The 21,496-nt window shown below is 47.3% G+C and overlaps 2 protein-coding genes across 5 annotated transcripts in view; one reads left to right on the top strand and one right to left on the bottom strand.

Annotated features, from left to right (window-relative positions):
- The window catches only part of PTGS1 (prostaglandin-endoperoxide synthase 1), a 28,088-nt gene extending 10,360 nt beyond the window's left edge, over positions 1-17,728 (top strand). For 3 of the 4 annotated variants that reach the window (XM_032634395.1, XM_032634396.1, XM_032634397.1), the window contains 4 exons: positions 1,037-1,283; positions 3,359-3,645; positions 8,268-8,415; positions 9,911-17,728. In XM_032634395.1, coding sequence (XP_032490286.1) covers positions 1,037-1,283; positions 3,359-3,645; positions 8,268-8,415; positions 9,911-10,266 — 1,038 coding nt within the window. In that variant the 3' untranslated portion in view covers positions 10,267-17,728. Of the gene's footprint in view, positions 1-1,036; positions 1,284-3,358; positions 3,646-3,789; positions 3,860-8,267; positions 8,416-9,910 lie in introns of all 4 variants that reach the window. The other variant, XR_004350291.1, reaches the window with a different exon arrangement.
- A 576-nt stretch (positions 17,729-18,304) lies between these two features.
- Positions 18,305-21,154, bottom strand: LOC116756123 (igE-binding protein-like). Its single transcript, XM_032636401.1, has 2 exons — positions 20,659-21,154; positions 18,305-18,626 (listed from the first exon to the last, which is right to left on the bottom strand). The coding sequence occupies exons 1-2, from the start codon at positions 20,831-20,833 to the stop codon at positions 18,463-18,465; spliced, it is 339 nt and encodes a 112-aa protein (XP_032492292.1). The 5' UTR covers positions 20,834-21,154; the 3' UTR covers positions 18,305-18,462.
- Between the last annotated feature and the right edge of the window lie 342 nt (positions 21,155-21,496).

Below are 21,496 nucleotides of genomic sequence, written 5' to 3'. Positions count from 1 at the left end.
CTTCAAAATCTGACCTGTATCTTACACTTATAGCACATCTCAATTTGGGTGCCAGATTTTCGTTGGAGATTCTGATCTGCATTTAGATTTCATAAAATTTACAGTTGAGAAAGTAGATTCACATGTCCAAGTTGTTCTAAGCATAACGACTTCCCAATAGCTGAGGTATCTGTTTTAAAATTTAAATCTAAAGAAAATAAAATTAAAAATCCAGTTCCTCATTCACACCGACCACGTTTCTAGAGCTTAGTAGCTGCACGTAGCTAGTGGCTACCATACTGGACCATGCAAATCGAAACAAAAACCAAGACAGAAAGTTCATTGCTGAATCTTTTGGGCTAAGAACAGTATCTGGCATATGGTAGGTCCTCGGTGGATATTCATTGAGTGAATGACGACACTGCCATATAATTAATTACACTTGTGATAGCTGCCACCAGGGAGAAGCCACGAGAGTGTGCAGAGGATGGGGAAGGCTTCCTTAGGAAGTACGAATAAACCAAGAGTTGCATGAATGATGATGAGAAGTTAGGGAGGCCAAGAAGGGCACAGGACAGGCCAGGTTATGAGGCATCAAGGCTGGAGAGGGAAAGTCAGCTTGAGTGAATTCAAGGGAGGAAAATGAGGGAGATGCTGCTGGACACCTGAGTGAGTCCCGATGAGCGAGGGTCGCGTTAAGGATTTCTGATTTCTGCCAAGAGCAGAGAGAGGAGTTGGAAGGGTTTTAAGCCAGGGTGTGATGCTCGATTTGGGTGTTTGCTCTGGCTGCAGAGCCGAGAACGGACTGTCTGGGGGGATGGAGCCACTTACAAGGGGAGTCAGGCTGGAAGATGAGGGTGGGTTGGAAGAGGGTGGTGGCAGAGGGGAGAGAGAAAGGGACTCACTTTAGGAGGTAGAATCCACAGGCCTTGGTCAGGGAGTCCGGGTGGCCACCCTGCGTGTTACGGGCAGCCGTCAGTAGGAGTGGAAGGCTGTCAGCTGTGCAGATGCAGGCACCCGGCCCCTCCCCAGGTTACCAGGTGGCCCCATCCTGCAGGTGCTGGACGGAGAGATGTACCCGCCGTCGGTGGAAGAGGCACCAGTGCTGATGCACTACCCCCGGGGCATCCCGCCCCAGAGCCAGATGGCAGTGGGCCAGGAGGTGTTCGGGCTGCTTCCGGGACTCATGCTCTACGCCACACTCTGGTTGCGTGAGCACAACCGAGTGTGTGACCTGCTGAAGGCTGAGCACCCCACCTGGGGCGATGAGCAGCTCTTCCAGACGGCCCGCCTCATCCTCATCGGTGAGGACTCCAAGCCAGCCTTGTCCTGGAAGGTCACGCCCTCTGTCCTGAGAAGCGGAGTGGAGGGTTTGGGGACAGAGAGATTCGAATTCTGAACAGGGTCCTTCCCCTGTGTGAGCCTCACTTTCCAAATCTATACATTGGGAATAATGATGGTGGTAAGGACTTGTTGAGATGATGAATGGGAAAGTACTTAGCACATAGTAGGCCTTCAGAAAACGGAGGGCTGTGGTAGCTGATCATTAGCTGGGTGACTAGCAGCAAATCTGATTAGCCACCCCAAATCTCAGTTTCCCCATCATCCCAGGAGCACTCAGGGACATCCTCAGCAAATACCCCAGCTTGCCTGGGCTTCGGGAATCCTTATGTTTCCTGCCCTGCATGCATCTGCCTTCCCGGAGGTTGGTAGCTTCTGGGTGCCTCAGGGACAAGATATTTTTGTGTCCCCTACAGGGGTGAGCCTGCAGCCTAAAATGTCAGATGGTTTTTGGCCTGGGAGCTTGGCCCCCGACACCCCTGTCCAGACCATATTGACTCTGTGTCACCAGTGAGCCTCTGCCCCCGCCTCAGCATCACTGGGCGTGACTGTTCCCAATTATAGTGCCTGATTCATTGGTGCCTGGAAGAGCCATGCACTGGGGTTAGGAATGGCCTAAAGAACGAGAAGGGGCTGGTTCAGAAGTCCCAGTATTTTTTTTTTCTTAACATCTTTATTGGAGTATAATTGCTTTACAATGGAGAAGTCCCAGTATTATAGAGACTTTGATCAGAGAGGGCAAGTCTGTGTCTGCAGGCTGCCCAGCATACTGACTGGTGATGAAGCTGTGGCCAGAGGCGGGACTCCTAGGGCCCTACACTTCCAGTGCTTCATTCAACCCTCCCCGACAGCCTTATGACCCAGATAGGATTACCCTTTGTTGTGAAGATTAAGAGGCAGAGAGGGTAAGTGAATTCTCCAAGGCCATTCAGTGCAGAGAGACTTGAACCAGGTCTGGCTGCCGCCAGAGTTTGTGCTGCTTCCACCATATCTTGAGGGGAGTGCTTTCCTGAGTGGGGACGGGGTGTGAGTCTTAATCTACTCTTTTGTGATGTGTGCATATGGGGAGGGGATTCTCCCCTCACACCTCCACGTAGTGTTCCCACTTCTACACGTATTGACCCTCCGTGTTATGCCAGGCCCTGTGCCAAGCGGTTCAGATGCATTCATTGTCTACTCCTCTCGGGAACCCTGTGAATATTGTTATACTGGTATGGTTCTAGCACACATTTACAGATAAGGAGAGTAAGCTTCAGAGAGAGTAAGTAGCACAGCCCCAGCTCGGGTGGCTAGAAATGGTGAAGCCAAGATTTAAACCCAGGTCTGCTGATTGCAGTTCCAGTGGCTCCAGATCAATTTGCTACAAGTCAATTTGTCTAGTGGTTAGTTGGCCAAAATATCGGTTTCTTCTGATATCTAGCTGACCAGTTTTCATTGTGTTATGGAATGTTCCTTTTGTGTCTCCCCTGGCTCTTTGCTCTGTAGCTTGTCCCTGAGGGGGCAGAGGAATTTGATACATAGGAAGACAGGAGGGTTATATTTGGGACAAGATTCACTTATGTCTCCAGTTTGCTGTTTGCTGCTGCAGCTCTTAGAATGGTCTCTTGGGAGCTCCCCTCACCCCCATCATCTAAGGCACGCTGAGATTCCCTCACTAAGTTAATCTCTACGTGCCCACCTTTTGTGGTATCTCCAGCCTCTTTTAATGGGCTGTGGGAAGGTGGCCACCAGAGGGTCACAAAACCCATCCTCAGATACTTCCTTTGCGTGTCCTGCTCAGCCCGGCCTGTGACCTCCCCAGGGAACATGGGACTAACAGGTGGCCCCTGTCTTGGGACATCAGTGCGGCCTGAGACAGAAAGTTCCACTTTCACACCCCGTGACAAAAAGGCAAAGTGAAAGTGGCCAAATAAAATCAAACAACCATTACGATGATAAAGAGGCCAAACCAAGCCCTTTGCGTGAACTGGCCCACTTCCCAAGCCTGGTGGCCAAGTCCCTGTGCTCTGTTGACCCCATTCCCCATCCTTCGTCCCAGGGGAGACCATCAAGATTGTGATCGAGGAGTACGTTCAGCAGCTGAGTGGCTACTTCTTGCAGCTCAAGTTTGACCCAGAGCTGCTGTCAGGCACCCAGTTCCAGTACCGTAACCGAATTGCCATGGAGTTCAATCACCTCTACCACTGGCACCCGCTCATGCCCGACTCCTTCCGGGTGGGCCCCCAGAACTACAGCTATGAGCAGTTCCTGTTCAACACCTCCATGCTGGTGGACTACGGGGTCGAGGCCCTGGTGGACGCCTTCTCTCGCCAGCCCGCGGGCCAGGTGAGCCTCAGAGGAGCGCTGGGGAGGGCTGCTGGGCTCTGGGATCCAAACCCCAGTTTTCTGTGAAAAGGGGAGAGTGTCACCCCTTACTGGGAGGTCATGATCATTCATTCTGTCGTTCTTTCGTTCATTCAACGATACCAGGCATTACTGCAGGTGCTGGGGATACAGTGGTGAACCAGGTCAACGTGATTCTTGGGTCCTTGCATTTTTGGTGCGTACACCCTAGAAAGGAACGACAGTCATGTGACAGCTAACATCGTTTGAGCACTTACTACATGTTAGGCACTGTACCAAGGGCTTTTCTGATGTTTTCAGAATTATAAGAGCATGTTAAGAACCACAGTATAGAAAGCCCACCATGCTCTGGGAACTCAGAGAGGGGCTTCTGGCCCAGAGTTGGGGATTGTGGATAAGGAAGTGATGTTTGAGCAGAGATCCAAACAATGGATAGGGGTCTCCCAGGGCAAGAGGTAGCGTTCGTGGCCCGGGGTCTCTGTGTTCCAGATGGAGGGGACAGCGTGGCAAGGGCCCAGAGGTCAGAGGGCATGGCAATTTGAGGACCAGGAAGACATTCAGGGTATGGCAATATATGCAAAAGTGCCTGCACATAGTAGGTCTTTATTACATTAGAGGCCTCTGTTATGGGCTGAATTGCCCCCTGCCCCAAATTCCCATGTTGAAGTCCTAACCTCCAATACCTCAGAATGTGACTGTATTTGGAGCTAGGGTCTTTAAAGAGTTAATTAAGGTAAATGGGGTCATTGGGTGAGCCCTACTCTGACTGGCGTCCTTATAAGAAGAGGAGATTAGGATATAGATGTGCATAGAGGGAAAACATAGGGGAAAGTTGGCCATCTCTAAGCCAAGGAGAGAGGCCTCAGAATGAAACCAACCCTGCCCACACCTTGATCTTGGACTTCTAGCCTTCAGAGCTGTGAGGAAATAAGTTTCTGCTGTTTAAATTTCTGCACTTGGGTATGGCAGCCCTAGCAAAATAATACAGCCTTTCCCTCTGGAATTTCTAACTAATTTCCTCCGAAATCTTCCCTTCCCCATGTTTGGAAGCTCCCATCTCCTTCCCTAGCTCCCCTCAGCCCCTGCTTCTCTCTCATACTTACCCCTCAGCCCTACCATGAAGCTGTGGCACCATATGGATTTAGGTTTCCCCCTGGTAATTTGACTGCGATTAGCATATACTGCGGCCAATGGGCGGCTGCTGGCTGGTTTACGGCCTCTGTTCTTTGTGGGGACACAGACATGAACAGAGACAATAACTCGTGTGCGGGGCTTCATGGTTTCCAAAGAATTTTCAAGCAATGTCCCTGGTGACGTGTGTGAAAAGCCCTGGTATTTCCTGGTACCAGGCAGAAGGGTCACAGAAGTGTGTGGATTCTCAGGATATCAAAGAGAGTGTGAGAAGTGATAAAACAGGGCCTCCCCTGATAATCCCCACCCATGGTTCCATCTCGGGGTTACCGCGTGACCAACGCTGTGATAACTGCTTTGTATTCTTTATCTCGATTATTTCACCACATGTTTATTTCACAAGCATTATCAGACTGACGCTTCTACCTTCCTCATTGTTGCGTATGAAGAAACAGAGGATTAGCATAAGTCATTTGCCTGCAGTCCCTGTATTTGTTTCCTAGGGCTGCAAAAGGAACACAGACCAGGGGGCTTTAAGCAGCAGACATTTATTCTTTTCCTTTTTTATTTTTTTGGAAGTTCAAAATATCACCTCTATTACCGATAAAGCTGATTCTAGAAAACCTAAAGCAGGCTTTTTAATAATAAACCCCCAAATAGACAAACTTGGCTACCAAGACATGGAAGCATGGAAACAAGGAAGGTCTCTCCCAACATCCTCCTGTCCCCCCAGAACAAGGAATATGAGAGAAAACATACTCCCTGGTGTCAACTGAATTCAAGAGCGGCAGAGAGGACAGCTTGAACAACGCATGCCTGGTTACTGTGCTCAAGCTCACCAATAATACTAAGTTACTCCTCCTCTTCTAATAAGGAGGGAGGGGGAGAGGTTGGCAAAAGATGCTAAGAGTGTTAGGCTACTGGGGTTTCCTCCATAGACAAAGAAACATCCAGAAAAAGAAAGAAATATTCCCACCTTACACCTGAGAAGTATCACCTTTTATTCATTTATTCATTGATCCATCCAAGCATCCATTAAACATTTACTACACATTACTAACATCTAGGCCATGAAAAAGATCAATCCTCAAACATTTCTCTAGAAAGCCCTTGTAGTTAACTCCCCCAGATGGTATTAATAGCAATCAGAAATTTGTTGTTGCACAGTTCTGGAGGCTAGAAGTCCAAAATCAAGGTGTCTGCAGGGCCATACTCTTGCTGAAGGCTCCAGGGGAGAATCTGTTCCCTCCCTTTCTCTCAGCTTCTGGTGATGGCTGACAATCCTTGGGGTTCCTTGGCTTGTAGAAGCATCACTCCAACGTGGTGCTCTCCCTGTGTCTCTTTCCTCTTTTTATCAGGACGCCAGTCATTGGATCTGGGGCCACCCTAGTGGAGTATGACCTTGATTATATTTATTTGCAAATAAGGTCACATTCACAGGTGCTGGGGGTTAGGACTCCAACACGGATACAGGCAAGTCAATCCACAATGGCCCCACAGCTTGTAGATGGTTCAGCTGAGATTGGCACCAGCCTCCTCTGGCTTTGCCCCAGGGTGTACAACTTCACCCAACTATGCGTTTCCTCTTTCTCACCCAATTGTCCTTGTTCTACCCAAACAGAACTCTTTCTTTAGCATTATCATTATCAATTCACCCTGAGCAATAGATCTTTCTTTAGATGTATGCTCCTTTTTGGTTTTTTTTTTTAATTCTTTTGCATTAAGAATATCTTTTTAAACTTTTTATTTTATATTGGAGTAGAGACGATTAACAATGTTGTGATAGTTTCAGGGGTACAGCACAGTGATTCAGTTATACATATACATGTATCTATTCTTTTTCAAATGCTTTTCCCATTCAGGTTGTTACATAATATTGAGCAGAGTTCCCTGTGCTATACAGTAGTAGACCTATGCTCCTTAACAGTTATGAATCAGATTTTTTTTTTTCTGGAGCCTTATTTTTTTTTTGGCTGTGCTGTGCGGCTTGTGAGATCTTAGTTCCCCGACCAGGGATTGAACCCGGGCCCTTGGCAGTGAAGGCTCATAGTCCTAACCACTGGGCTACCAGGGAATTCCCTCTGGAGCCTTCATCTCACCAGGTTACTTGGGCTTTGAACCCTATTTCCCTCCCTTCACAGGATATATTATGCCACCACCTTGGTCTTAAAGTAAAACTACAAGTTTAGTTAAACTAAATGTGTGTATATATTACACTTTTCATGGCAAGATTTTAGTTCCCTCCCTGCTAGCTCACAACAATTCCTCTCCCAGGAGACCTGGCAGAAAGAAAAACAGATATAATCACCTGTCTCTGTGTGTAGCTTTATCTGGTCTGAATGGAGTGACTTGATACTCTGTGTTCCTACCTTCTAGCTCAGTTTCTCTTTTCTAGTGGTGGCCGGTTACTAGGGGTTCACCTTTTTTTTTTTAAATTTGTTTATTTACTTATTTTTGGCTGTGTTGGGTCTTTGTTGCTGCGCGCGGGCTTTATCTAGTTGAGACGAGTGGGGGCTACTCTTCGTTGTGCTGCGCAGGCTTCTTTTTGCGGTGGCTTCTCTTGTTGTGCAGCACGGGCTCTAGGCACATGGGCTTCAGTAACTGTGGCACGTGGGCTCAGTAGTTGTGGCTTGCGGGCTCTAAAGTGCAGGCTCAGTAGTTGTGGCACAAGGGTTTAGCTGCTCCGCAGCATGTGGGATCTTCCTGGACCAGGGCTCGAACCCACGTCCCTTGCATTGGCAGGCGGATTCTTAACCACTGTGCCACCAGGGAAGTCCCTGGGTTTCACTTTTTAATACTAGATGCTCAGTAAATTTTATTTAATCTCAATTCTGTGATATAGAGAATGGAAAGCAATAGAAATAGGTTCCTTAGCAGAATCCATTAAAAGATTAAACATCTTTGTTCTATGATAAAAACTGATTTGGAGAGTGACAGACACATGTCAGTTCTGCCAGGCAGAGTTTAAAAAATATCCTAGGAAAGCCATAAAGTTTTGGCCCCTCAAATCCACATTTGTCCATCCGTCTGTTTCCATCACTTGAAAGCTCAGAAACCTTTCTGCCTTTTATTTCCAGATCTGAAATGCCAGTCCCCTCTGCTTGAGTTCTGGACTGTGGCCGTGCTGGCCATCTCCTCTGCAGAGTCCTAGTTGCTGAACCTAATAGTTCCAGAACCATCCTTAACAGAATGTTGTGGGTTCTCACCTAAATTCAAAGGGCTGGGGAACAGTGTGTCTGGTGAGTGACTAGAGAAGTCCTCCTGGCCCACTCCACACTCTAAAGATGAGGAAGCTGAGCCTCAGAGGGGGTCCCTGAGAAAGCATGGCAGTGCAGACCTAGGGCCGGGTTCCCAGCTTGGTGGCTGCTAGGCTGAGCCATCCTTTCTGCTCAGAAAGGACTCCTGACCTGAATTTCTTCTCCAGGACAATGTGGCCTGGCTCTCAGACCACAGCTGTGCTTATCTCTTGGCAGATCGGCGGGGGTAGGAACACAGACCACCATGTCCTATACGTGGCTGTGGAAGTCATCAAGGAATCGAGAGAGCTGCGGCTGCAGCCCTTCAATGAGTACCGCAAGAGGTTTGGCATGAAGCCCTACACCTCTTTCCAGGAGCTCACAGGTGAGCAGCTGTCTCCCGGCCACGGCTCCTGCCCTCGAGGGACTTGAGCTGAAGTGAAGGAGACATTGAGGAAACAGAACGGGGTGATCCGTATGGCCAGCACTGTGACTGTGGGATTTGAGGGGTGTGGGAGCACAGTGCCAGGGGTGGCGAGGGATGGCAGATGACTCTGCGTGGGGAGGGAAGGTGACTTCTCAGCTGGGTTTGAAGGATAAAAAGGGATTTTCCGTGACTTCCCTGGCGGTCCAGTGGTTAAGACTCTGCACTTCCACTGCAGGAGGCACAGACATGGCACAGCCAAAAAAGAAAAAAAAAAGGGGATTTTCCAGGTGAAGGATAGAGGGAAGAACATTCTAGGTGGAGGAACACAAAGTACAAAGACACAGGGGTTAAAAAGAATGAGCCTAAAAAAAAAAGAAAAAAATAGTGAGCCTATTCAGGAAAACAGTCCTAGGTGTGGCTGGGTGGAGGTTAGTGATAGGAGGCTGGCTCAGATTATGTGGAATCTTGGATTCTACGCTAAGATTTGGGGTTTTATTCTGTCTAGTGGTTCCTAAGTCCCATTTATAGGCCAGCTACCTGAGAATCACTTAGAAAACTAATTAAAAATACCAAATCTGAGATGGCTCTTCCAGAGATTCTGATTCAGTAGACCTAGGTGGTACCCAAGAATCTGTATGTGTGTATATATATATATATATATATATATATATATATATATATCTCCATACATATATGTATGTGTATGTATATACATACGTATGTATATGTAAGTGTATATATATATATAAAACACAAATTGTATAATATATATAATAAATATATGTAACATATATGTCTATATGTCATATATATTTGTTGTTCAAGATCCCCAGTTGTTGGGCAGCCAAGTTTGGGGACCCCTGTCCCAGACAATGGGGGTACCACTGAAAGGTTTTGACCAGGGTGTGACATGACACCTGACTGTGTACTGGTACCCTGTGGAGGGTGGACTTGAGGAGACAGGTAGGGACACTCCATGTCTGTCTCCCATGACAGTCCAGAGAGACAGAAAGAACATTGTCGCTAAGTCTCTATGTGATCTTGGACAAATGACATCGCATCTCTGAGCTCCGGTAGAGCGCAGGGTCTTGGACCAGGATAAGGCCCCTTGAAACCTGCCTGTGAAGGAAACAAGATAGGTAGCTTCTGCCTGTTGTAATGATCAGGTAATTAGGGCACAGAGAAGTGGGGTGAGTTGCCCAAGGTCACACGCTGTTTGGTGGCAGATCCAGGCCCTTGACTCCATCTGCAGTAGCAAATTCCTTCCCTAGATGCAGCCCTGGAGCAGGGTCGGTCAGCCGGGCCAGATTTTAGGGCATGTGCTCATCTGCTCAAGGTGCTCTTCTGAAGTCCATTCTCCTCCCCAGAAGAAGGTGGACCTAGAAGATTCCCTCCCCAGATGAACCGTAGTGGATGACATCATGATTCTGACTTTGGCTTCTCCCCCTTGTAGGAGAGAAGGAGATGGCAGCTGAGTTGGAGGAGCTGTATGGAGACATCGATGCCTTGGAGTTCTACCCAGGGCTGCTTCTTGAGAAGTGCCCTCCAAACTCCATCTTTGGGGAGAGTATGATAGAAATTGGGGCTCCTTTTTCCCTTAAGGGCCTCTTAGGGAATCCTATCTGTTCTCCGGAGTACTGGAAGTCGAGCACATTTGGTGGTGAGATGGGTTTCAACCTTGTCAAGACGGCCACGCTGAGGAAGCTGGTTTGCCTCAACACCAAGACTTGTCCCTACGTCTCCTTCCACGTGCCGGACCCCCGCCAGGAGGACGGGCCTGGAGTGGGGCGGCCATCCACAGAGCTCTGAGGGGCCAGGGCGGCAGCATTCTGGAGGGTAGAGCTTACTGCTCATCATTCCAGAACGCCGAGGCCAGGGTTGACAGTCTTCAACGTTGGGTTTCTGATTTGGTGTTGAGCGCATCAGGGTGGACGTCTAGAACTCTGGGTCTCTCACCACGATCTGGAACGCTGTGGTCTTGTTTGTCGATCTAGAATGCTGAATTCCTGGTGAGCCATCTAGAAAGTGAGGAGTGGTTCTCCTTCGGAATGCCAGAACACTGGTTTCCCGGTTGATCACCTAGAATGTCAGATTTCTGGCTGATCCAGAATACAGGCATTCTAAAATATGGGACTCCTGATGGAATCATCTAGAAAGTTAAGGGGTTCTTATTTTGCATTCTAGAATTCTGGGTGGTCCTCCGGAGTGTTGACTTTCTGATTGGTTATTCAGAATGTGGTGTTCCTGGTTGCTGATCCAGAACAGTAGCTGGTGTGCTATAGATCTGTCCTGTCCTGAATGTCTGGAGCATTGATGATTCATTTTCCTGTTCAGTGAGACATCCACAGAGCAGGGGAATCTAATGTCTAATGAGAATGCATTGCCTGAATCTGTGCCTGCACAGAGGAGGCAAGGAGGTGGGGTGTTCTGCTTGGGACCCCAACTGAGACCCTGGTCTGAGGCTATAGAGAGAACAAGTGGCTTTTTCCAGGCCATTGACTGGAAGCCACCAGAGCTCTGTCTTTGTCCAGATCTTGACTCACGGCAGCTGTTTTTCATGAAGTTAATAAAGTTCTTTTTCCAAATTGCCTGCTACGCTTTTGATACCATCCCCAGAAGCAGAGGTAACATGAAAATGACCTTTCTCCTAGCCACAGGCTAGATGTGCTAGAGGTTTGCAGCAGGAGACGTTCCACTGGGATCCCTGGGCCTGTCGTGGTCTAGATCGTTCACCGCTGATGTTTCATTCCCTCCTCCCCACCGCCGATCCTGTGGGTTAGGAATTGCTTTTTCCAGGCTGCTCTCCTAAAATGCACAACTCCCCAGCCCCAGGAAATGTAGTGTTCAGTTCCCACCATCTGATTAAAACAACTTCCTCCCTTACTGAGCTTACAACAGAGATGAAAGGCAACTGGGGTGGAGAGCATTTACTCTGTGCCAATTTTACACATTTCATTCTCATTTATTTTCAACCCAACAGTGTGAAAGAGGTGGTAAATCCACGTTTCAAAACCAAGGATACTGAGACTCGGGGCGGTTAAGTGACGTGCTCCACACGTGCCAGAGCCAGGTTAGGACCCAGGTCTGGCTGAATCTAGAGCTGTGCGTTTTTCTCCATCCAGCATCCTCTTGCCTCCTGGTTTGACTCACTTCCAGGCCTAATCTTGCTTGTCCAGCTCAGGTTCAAAGGCAGAGGTGGGCTGTAGCCTCCGCCTTACTTGCAGGCTATTTGTTCAGTCACAAATATTTATATTCCTAGCTGCCTACTACATGCCAGTTACTGTCATATGCTTGGGGCTACAGCAGGGAGCGATCAAGACCGATACGGCTGCACGACAGATCGCTGTAGTTTATGTCATACACTGTACAGCATGGGGAATGTAGCCAATATTTTATAGTAACTTCAAATATAGTATAATCTATAAACGTAATGAATCACTCTGTTGTACACCTGAAACGAATATTGTAAATCAACTATACCTCAATAAAAAAAAATCTTCAATAGAGTTCGAACTCAAAAAAGACAGATGGGCTTCTGCCCACGTGGAGCTCACATTCCAGTAGGGGTAGAGCAGACAATAAAGAAGAAAACAATGAAAGGAGAGAAACTCAGGTAAGTATGATCTCCCTTCTAACTCATGCTGCTCTGTCCTCCCCTGCTTGACTGCAGAGCCCTGAGACACTTTGCCCAGCCACACAGATCCCAATAGCCAGCTACGAGAGAGGAGAGGACAGAGGGATAAGGTAAGAGATTGGGAAAGGTTCTTTATGCTCCCATAAAGAGTTCCTTAAGTGACTCTAGGCTTAGAGTTCCTTGTGAAGAACCATGGCACAGAAACAGCGGGGGAAATTGGGGTCCAGGCTGAGGGTCCCTGGCTGTGTCTACTGTCTTATGGTCCAGAAAGCCCTTGTTTCTCCTTAGTTGGCTGGGGACTACTTCCATCATTCCTTCCTGGCCGTGTTGAATTCAGAGAATGCAATCCCTTCTTGCTCCCCTAACTGTGCTGATGTGGAGGGATCCTTCCGGTGACAGAAGTGGGCATGGCGTGGCTGTGTCTTGTCCTTGCTGGACCAGTCTCTATTTCCTCTCTTCTGTTAATACGCCGACTTTGCTGAGAATCCTTCCCTCTCTTGTTAATTTTAGTCTTGGTGGTTCCATCAGCGGCCCTTTCCTGGCCAAGAGGTGGGCCTGTGAATCAATCCTGGCCAATTAAACACCCTCTTCTTCTTTTTTTTTTTTGACAACTTTATTGGAGTATAATTGCTTTACAATGGTGTGTTAGTTTCTGCTTTATAACAAAGTGAATCAGTTATACATATACATATGTTCCCATATCTCTTCCCTCTCGCGTCTCCCTCCCTCCCACCCTCCCTATCCCACCCCTCTAGGTGGTCACCAAGCACCAAGCTGATCCCTGTACTATGCGAATGCTTCCCACTACCTGTCTGTTTTATGTTTGGTAGCGTATATATGTCCATGCCACTCTCTCACTTTGTCCCAGCTTACCCTTCCCCCTCCCCGTGTCCTCAAGTCCATTCTCTAGTGGTCTGCATCTTTATTCTCATCTTGCCCCTAGGTTCTTCATGACCTTTTTTTTTTTTTCTTAGATTCCATATATATGTGTTAGCATACGGTATTTGTTTTTCTCTTTCTGACTTACTTCACTCTGTATGATAGACTCTAGGTTTCTTTTTATGGCTGAGTAATATTCCATTGTATATATATACCACATTTTCTTTATCCATTCATCGGTTGATGGACACTTAGGTTGCTTCCATGTCCTGGCTATTGTAAACAGAGCTGCAATGAACATTGTGGTACATGACTCGTTTTGAATTATGGTTTTCTCAGGGTATACGCCCAGTAGTGGGATTGCTGGGTCGTATGGTAGTTTTATTTTTAGTTCTTTAAGGAACCTCCATACTGTTCTCCATAGTGGCTGTATCAATTTACATTCGCGCCAACAGTGCAAGAGGGTTCCTTTTCTCCACACCCTCTCCAGCATTTATTGTTTGTAGATTTTTTGATGATGGCCATTCTGACCGGTGTGAGATGATATCTCATTGTAGTTTTGATTTGCAATTCTCTAATGATTAATGATGTTGAGCATTCTTTCATGTGTATGTTGGCAATCTGTATATGTTCTTTGGAGAAATGCCTGTTTAGGTCTTCTGCACATTTTTGGATTGGGTTGTTTGTTTTTTTGATATTGAGCTGCATGAGCTGCTTGTAAATTTTGGAGATTAGTCCTTTGTCAATTGCTTCACTTGCTAATATTTTCTCCCATTCTGAAGGTTGTCTTTTCATCTTGTTTATCGTTCCCTTTGCTGTGCAAAAGCTTTTAAGTTTCATTAGGTCCCGTTTGTTTATTTTTGTTTTTATTTCCATTTCTCTAGGAGGTGGGTCCAAAAGGATCTTGCTGTGATTTATGTCATAGAGTGTTCTGCCTATGTTTTCCTCTAAGAGTTTGATAGTGTCTGACCTTACATTTAGGTCTTTAATCCATTTTGAGTTTATTTTTGTGTATGGTGTTAGGGAGTGTTCTAATTTCATTCTTTTACATGTAGCTGTCCAGTTTCCCCAGCACCACGTATTGAAGAGGGTGTCTTTTCTCCATTGTATATTCTTGCCTCCTTTATCAAAGATAAGGTGACCATATGTGCTTGGGTTTATCTCTGGGCTTTCTGTCCTGTTCCATTGATCTATAGTTCTGTTTTTGTGCCAGTACCATATTGTCTTGATTACTGTAGCTTTGTAGTATAGTCTGAAGTCAGGGAGTCTGATTCTTCCAGGTCTGTTTTTTTCCCTCAAGACAGCTTTGGCTATTCGGGGTCTTCTGCGTTTCCATACAAATTGTGAAATTTTTTGTTCTAATTCTGTGAAAAATGCCAGTGGTAGTTTGATAGGGATTGCATTGAATCTGTAGATTTCTTTGGGTAGTAGAGTCACTTTCACAATGTTGATTCTTCCAATCCAATGGTATATCTCTCCATCTATTTGTATCATCTTTAATTTCTTTCATCAGTGTCTTATAGTTTTCTGAATACAGGTCTTTTGTCTCCCTAGGTAGGTTTATTCCTAGGTATTTTATTCTTTTTGTTGCAATGGTTAATGGGAGTGTTTTCTTAATTTCACTTTCAGATTTTTCATCATTAGTGTATAGGAATGCAAGAGATGTCTGTGCATTAATTTTGTATCCTGCTACTTTACCAAATTCATTGATTAGCTCTAGTAGTTTTCTGGTAGCATCTTTAGGATTCTCTATGTATAGTATCATGTCATCTGCGAACAGTGACATTTTTACTCCTTCTTTTCTGATTTGGATTCCTTTTATTTCTTTTTCTTCTCTGATTGCTGTGGCTAAAACTTCCAAAACTATGTTGAATAATAGTGGTGATAGTGGGCAACCTTGTCTTGTTCCTGATCTTAGTGGAAATTGTTTCAGTTTTTCACCATTGAGGACGATGTTGGCTGTGGATTTGTCATATATGGCCTTTCATATGTTGAGGAAAGTTTCCTCTGTGCCTACTCTCTGCAGGGTTTTTATCATAAATGGATGTTGAATTTTGTCAAAAGCTTTCTCTGCATCTATTGAGATGATCATATGGTTTTTCTCCTTCAGTTTGTTAATAAGGTTAAACACCCTCTTCCTATACTCTGCTCCCCGAGTAGAGTTGCATGGAGATTGAGATGACTGACTCTGATTTATCCCCACAGCTGGGCTCTGAAAACACTGTCCATTAGTTCTAGCTTCCAAGATCACCAGGGAAACCTGGATTCCTGACCTTCTTAATCAAGACTTTAACTCTTACTTCCATCCTGGAGGGATGCTCCATGGATTCCCCTGTCACTTAAATTGGTCAGATTTGGGGATCTGCTGCTTGCCACCAAACCTTAACAGCTGCTGACCTGGGGTGACAGATGCAGTAGGATGGCTCTGGAAGGAATTTGAATCAGCAGAGACACAATCAGTTTAGAGATTTAGAAAGAGTACCCTCGGGGAGGGTGGATGACAGAGTAGAGCAGGAAGATCTGGAGGGTGGCAGAACAGTGATGAGGCTGTGGCTGTGGTCCAGGTGAGAGAGGATAGCAGCTGGGTGCCAGGTGAAGGGCTGTGGGGATGGGGGGATGGGGTGGATTCTAGAGATAGTCTCCTCTTGAATGCAGGTTCCTAGATTAGGTGGACTTTGTTTCGTATGGACGACTGTGTGTGAAACTTTTGTACATAGAAACTATGTCAAATGTGCCATGAAGGCTTCTTCAGAGTGAAGCATCTTAATGCTCATCATATGAATGCTCATTTCTGGAATTTGGTGGGTGTGATGGTTCGTTTTCTGGGTCAGCTTGGCTGGGCCACAGTTATTTAATCAAACACTAATCTGGGTGTGGCTGTGAAGGTATTTTGCAAACATGGTCAACACTACAGTCAGTTGACTTTTAGAAAAGGAGATAACCCTTGATAATGTGGCTGTGCCTCATCTAATCAGGTGAAAGGCCTTAAGAACAAAGACTGAGGTTTCCGAGAGAAGAAGAAATTTTTTTTTTTTTAATCTTAAAAATTGTAGTATATTTGACTTGCAACGTTATGTTAGTTTCAGGTGTACAGCAAAGTGATTCAGTTATATATATACATACATATATATATTCTTTTTCAGATTCTTTTCCATTATAGGTTATTACAAGATATTGAATATAGCTCCCTGTGCTATACAGTAGGCCCTAGTTGTTTATCTATTTTATATATAGTAGTGTGTATCAGTTAATCCCAAACTCCTAAATTCTGCTTCAAGACTACAGTATCAACGCCTACCTGAGTTTCCAGCCTGCCGGCCGGCCCTACTAACTTTACACTCTCCAACCCTGACAATTGTGGGAGCGAACACCTAAAACTAAATCTATTTATATCTTTATCTATCTCCCCCATATACATATGTGCATACATAAACACATGTCCTATTGTGCTAAGAGCCCTGAGTGGATCACCCACTGTATCAGTCGGGGTTCTCCAGAGAAACAGAATAGGTTCCTCTAGCCCATTTCAGCAAGAAGGAATTTATTAAAGGACATTGTGTAGCTCATGGAAACACTGGCTGGACCAGAGAATCAGGCTCAGAGGCTTCACGCCCAGGAACAGCAGCTATTGCTCCAGTGAGGTGTCTCTGCTGCAGCCATCAGACACAGGCGTCTCAGATTGCACCTCGGCTAACAAAACCCCATCACTGCTGCCCCTGAAAGCCGGCAGCTTCTACAGCCACGCTTGCCAGAAAATGGATTCGTTCTGCATAGTGCCTGCTTGCCCAGTTTTCTCTACTTAGAATTGAAGTCACTTTTTTAAAAATTTATTTTTGGCTGCATTGGGTCTTCATTGCTGCATGCGGGCTTTCTCTAGTTGCGGCGAACAGAGGCTACTCTTCTCTGTGGTGCTCAGGCTGCTCATTGCGGTGGCTTCTCTTGTTGCAGAGCACGGGCTCTAGGTGCGCGGACTTCAGTAGTTGTGGCTCGCAGGCTCTAGAGCGCAGGCTCAGTAGTTGTGGTACACGGGCTTAGTTGCTCCGCGGCATGTGGGATCTTCCCGGACCAGGGCTTGAACCCGTGTCCCCTGCATTGGCAGGTGGACTCTGAACCACTGCGCCACCAGGGAAGTCCTGAAGTCACTTTTATTTCACGTCTGATGCATAGAGCCTAGCTCACACGCCTGCACTCCAGCTCCAAGAGAGGGTGGGTAAGTAAGCTTTCCGGCTTGTACCTTGGGGAGGAGGACCCATAATGTGTGGGATATTCTCCATACACGCACGGGGAAGGGTGTTCAAAAGGGCTGGGAAGCAGGGACAGTCCACCTCGGTGGATCTGAGTTTTTAGTTCTGTTTTGCCCCTGAGGGCCCTAGCCCTAGAACTCTGCAAAGAACATCACAATGGCACAACTGTTGACCTGACAGCATCTCAATATAACTGCAAGCAAAGAACTTAACAAGTGAAATTATGGAAGTACAGAAGAGCAGAGATATGGCACACAGTATACAGAATACTGCTATGATACAGAATGTACTTTTTTGTGTCTGGCTCTTTTGTTCACCATGTCTGCTGACATCCATGTTGCTGTGTGTATCAGCTGTTTTATATTCTTTATTGCTGTGTAAATATTTAATGTATACCCCACTTGACTTATGTAGTCAATTGTCCGTGGACATTTGGGTTGTTTCTTTTCTTTTTCCTTCTTTTTTTTGACTACTGTGAATAAAGCTGCTTCTAGGGCTGATTTTAACCCTTACACAAGGGCTCTCTAAAAAATGTCATTTTTTAAACACATATATTACAGGAACTGGTTCCTGTTCTCTATTTAAAATCTGCTGTTCCTTCTTTTCTTTATGGCCTGATGGAAAGAGAGGATGGATTCATGAGTGTGACTTGCACCATTAGAGAAGGGGAAAGGGAATGAATATTAAGAGCCGACTCTGTGGCATGTACTTTACCTATTTCATGAACTCTTACCAACAGCCTATGCGTAGATTTTCCTGTTTCATAAACAAGGAAACTAACTGTAAGGTCGTATCTTAACAAACGGCATCACGAAACACAGGAAAGCTTCAAGTGAGCTTTATTAGGGAGCGCTCCCGGTCGAGGTTCACTGGTCCGAGAGAAAGGGGGCCAGAGAAGTCGCACCCGGGCGAGGGTTGGGCAAGATCTTATAGGGGAAGAAGGGAAAGGGGTGTGGTGAATCTGGGAGGGCGCAGGGTATTCCTTATTTGGTGGTCTTTTCGGGTATCCTGGAGGACCGTTAGTCCCGCCCCTCGAAAGGCGGGAAGGCTGGGCTGGGTTCAAAGTCCCCAGGTCAGTTCCTGGAAATGGGTGGTCCGGAATGTCTCCAGGGCAGTTTCTGGAACTGGGTGGTCCGGAGAATTTCGGTCTGATGCAACCTGTGAATCTGATTGTGTTCCCCTGCCTCGGGCCAGTTGGCCTTACATCCCGACATCTTTGGTGTAATGGGGCGGCGTTCTGATCTCTGGCTACTTCATGCTGAATGGGGGCGTCAAAAGGGGAGTCGGGCAACCAGAGGTCCGAGGCTTAGGGGAGACCAGTGGGGGGTTCTGTAGGAAGCAAGGTGTAAGGGCCGAGGAGCATTTGGTTTGTGGCCACCCGAGAGACTTCCTCCATGCGCCTGCGAAGAAACCTAAGAAAACAGGGAGCAAACGTGAGCAAGATACAGATGAGAATTACGGGGCCTAAGACTGGTGTTGGCCAGGTATAGAGGGTGGATCGCCACCAATCGGGAATTGGGGAGGCGGACTGTTGGTGTTCGCGTTGGAGTTCTTCTCTTAAGCGATGGAGGGCTTTTACGTTGCCTTCGACGAGTCCTGTTTCATTGATGTAATAGCAGCATTCCTCCTGTAAGAAGAGGCAGGTACCTCCTTTGTCGGCCGTCAGGAGATCCAGGGCTCGTCGATTCTGGAGAGCGACTTGGGCTATGGAGGTGATTTGGCGCTGGAGAGAGGAGATGGAGCCGGCGGAGGCTTCAATGGCTAGCTGGAGTTTATGTTCTAAGTCGCGGGATGTTGAAACACTATGTGTTAGAGCTCCCCCCCCTCCCCCGCGAGGCCTGCAGCAACCAGGGAGGAGGCCAGAGATGCCTGCGACCAGAGGAAGAAAGATAGCTCTTTTTCGTCGGGTAAAGAGCGGCGTGATTAGCGAGGAAAATTTGGCTTGGCTGTACAGTGTGAGTTGTGGGACGAGAGTAACGGGGATACGTGGGAAGGGGGAGGAAGAATTGATCTCTTTTGTGAGGGAACCATCATTGCACCACAAAAACGTGCCTGGTGGTGCTTTAATTGATGTGCTTACCGTGAGGGATGAATTTGGGCGGCTGCCGTAACAGATGGTGAGATTTTTTGAATCAAGGAGTATGGGGACTTTTAACGGGGAAAAATGTGGGTTTTGGGAGGTGTGGGAAGTAGAATTGAAGGGCTGGTCGAGTGGGACAGCAGCCAAGGGTGGCCGGCCAGGTGAGGCACATAGAAAGCAGTCGGAGATGTTACCTATTCCTGTGTGGTTGAGTATCTGTACTGCTTGACGGACGAGGGTCAAGCAAGAAAAAGGATCCTCTTTGTGTTCGGGGTGAGGTAGTTGGTGTCTTAGGGCTTGTTCTGTTTCCTGGATGGCAGTGGCTTGTTCGCTCAACTGTTGGATAACTTTGGAAATCAAACTGATATATGAGCGAAAGACCCTGACAGAGCCCACGGGGTAGGCATCAGTTGCCCATCGGTAGATTTTTCCTTGTACCCCTTTTACCCATCTTGTGTCCCAGGGATCTTTGATGTTGATGAATAATTGACCCTTGCCATTTCTGGTGAGCAGGTGGGATTGTCGGAGCGAGCTCCTGGTATCTAGTTTTGCTACATGGATGTTACATGAGTGATAGGGGCACCCCCCATAGGTCTCATTCCACCATTGACAATAGTCTCGGGTCTGATCGTAAGTGAAGCAGACAGCGGGGGTGGACCATCCCAGGGGAACACCTTCTGTTAGAGATGGGGATCTGGACTGTTACCAAGGCCTGGCACCCATCTGGTTGGCAGTCTCCTGTGCCCAGGACTCGGGTGTGGGTCCGACCTTTAGCTTGCCATGTCCCGCGGACATGGAATGCCACAGGGACATCTGGTGAATCCTGGGTGGCAGGAGGAGCAGCAGGAGGAGACAGGGTGACGGACAAGCCGTAGTCTCGTGGGACCCAGCGGTAGGGCCGTCCAAGTCTCTGGGAAACATGGTACCAAGGAGGGGTGTCCCAAGAGTTTAGCTGCCGTGGGAGTGGTGAGGATCACCGTATGGGGGCTTGTCCACCGTGGCTTGAGAGATTGAGGGTGTAATTCTTTGAGGAGGACGCTATCGCCGGGTTGTAGAGGGAGAGAGGAAGTTTCAGAGACAGTCACTGTCGGTAGATGACGGTCAGCGTGTTCGCAGAGAAGACGGAGAAGCAGGGAGAGGTAGGGAAGGTAGGAGGCTAGGGGTGGACTCTGGGTTGGTAGGTCGTGAAGGAGGAAAGGGCGGCCGTAAAGTAATTCAAATGGACTGAGGCCAGTAGGAGTCCAAGGTGAGGCTCGGATTCGGGTAAGGGCTAGAGGAAGCAGGTCGGGCCATGAGACACAGACCTCAAGGGACAGTTTTGGTGAGGTGGTCTTTTAAGATCCCATTGGTGCGTTCAACCTTACCGGATGATTGGGGGTGGTAGGGGATGTGGAGTTTCCAGGTGATCTGGAGAGCCTCTGATACTTGTTGAACCATCTGAGAGACAAAGGCGGGTCCGTTATCCGACTGAATGGAGACCGGCAGACCAAATCGGGGGATGACGTGTTGAAGCAGGATGGTGGCGACTGTGTCTGCCATTTCTCGAGTTGTTGGATAGGCCTCGATCCAACCTGAAAAGGGGTCAATGAAGAGTGAGCAGATATCGGAAGCGTTTGCAGCGGGGCATATGGCTAAAGTCGATCTGCCAGTCTTCACCAGGCTGATGTCCACGCATCTGGTGTGTAGGAATTCGGGGCCGTAGGCCTCCTTGTGGGGAGACAGATGCGCAGGTTTGGCAGGCCATGTGAGTCTTTGAGATGGCCTCTCTAAGTCCTGGCAGATGAAAGAGGGGGTCCAAAAAACGGAACATTGCTTTTGGACCAATGTGTAAGGATTTATGGATGTCTGATAGGAGGCTGGCCGCTTAGGCCAGAGGTAGGGCAATTTCGTTGTCTATAAAAATCCATCCTTTGTTGTCTTTGTGTCCCCCTTTTGATAGTAAGGCAGCTTCCTCGTGCGGGGTATATGTGGGTTGGGTAGGACTGGTAAAAAATAGGAGTGGAGCTGGAGGATGCCCTTTTGTAAGCTCTCGGGCCACGGAATCGGCCTTCGAGTTACCTTGTGCTATTGGGTTGGATGGGAGTTGACGACCCCTGCAATAGATAATTGCTACTTCTTTAGGAAGCTGGAGGGCCTCCAGGAGTTTTGCAATAAGGGAAGCGTTGACCACTGGGGATCCCTTAGTGGTCAGAAATACACGTT

The sequence above is a fragment of the Phocoena sinus genome, chromosome 6, assembly GCF_008692025.1.
Source record: "Phocoena sinus isolate mPhoSin1 chromosome 6, mPhoSin1.pri, whole genome shotgun sequence".
NCBI lineage: Eukaryota > Metazoa > Chordata > Mammalia > Artiodactyla > Phocoenidae > Phocoena > Phocoena sinus.
Note: the sequence above shows the minus strand (reverse complement) of the source record. Positions and strands in the feature narration are given on the sequence as shown.

What these genes read in the sequence shown, in the direction of transcription:
- LOC116756123 (XM_032636401.1), bottom strand. Translation starts at nt 20,833, where the DNA reads ATGGCAGACACAGTCGCCACCATCCTGCTTCAACACGTCATCCCCCGA. An exon ending in CTACCACCCCCAATCATCCG is followed by an intron (nt 18,627 to 20,658) that starts GTAAGGTTGAAC and finishes CTGTTTTCTTAG; the next exon opens with GTTTCTTCGCAGGCGCATGG.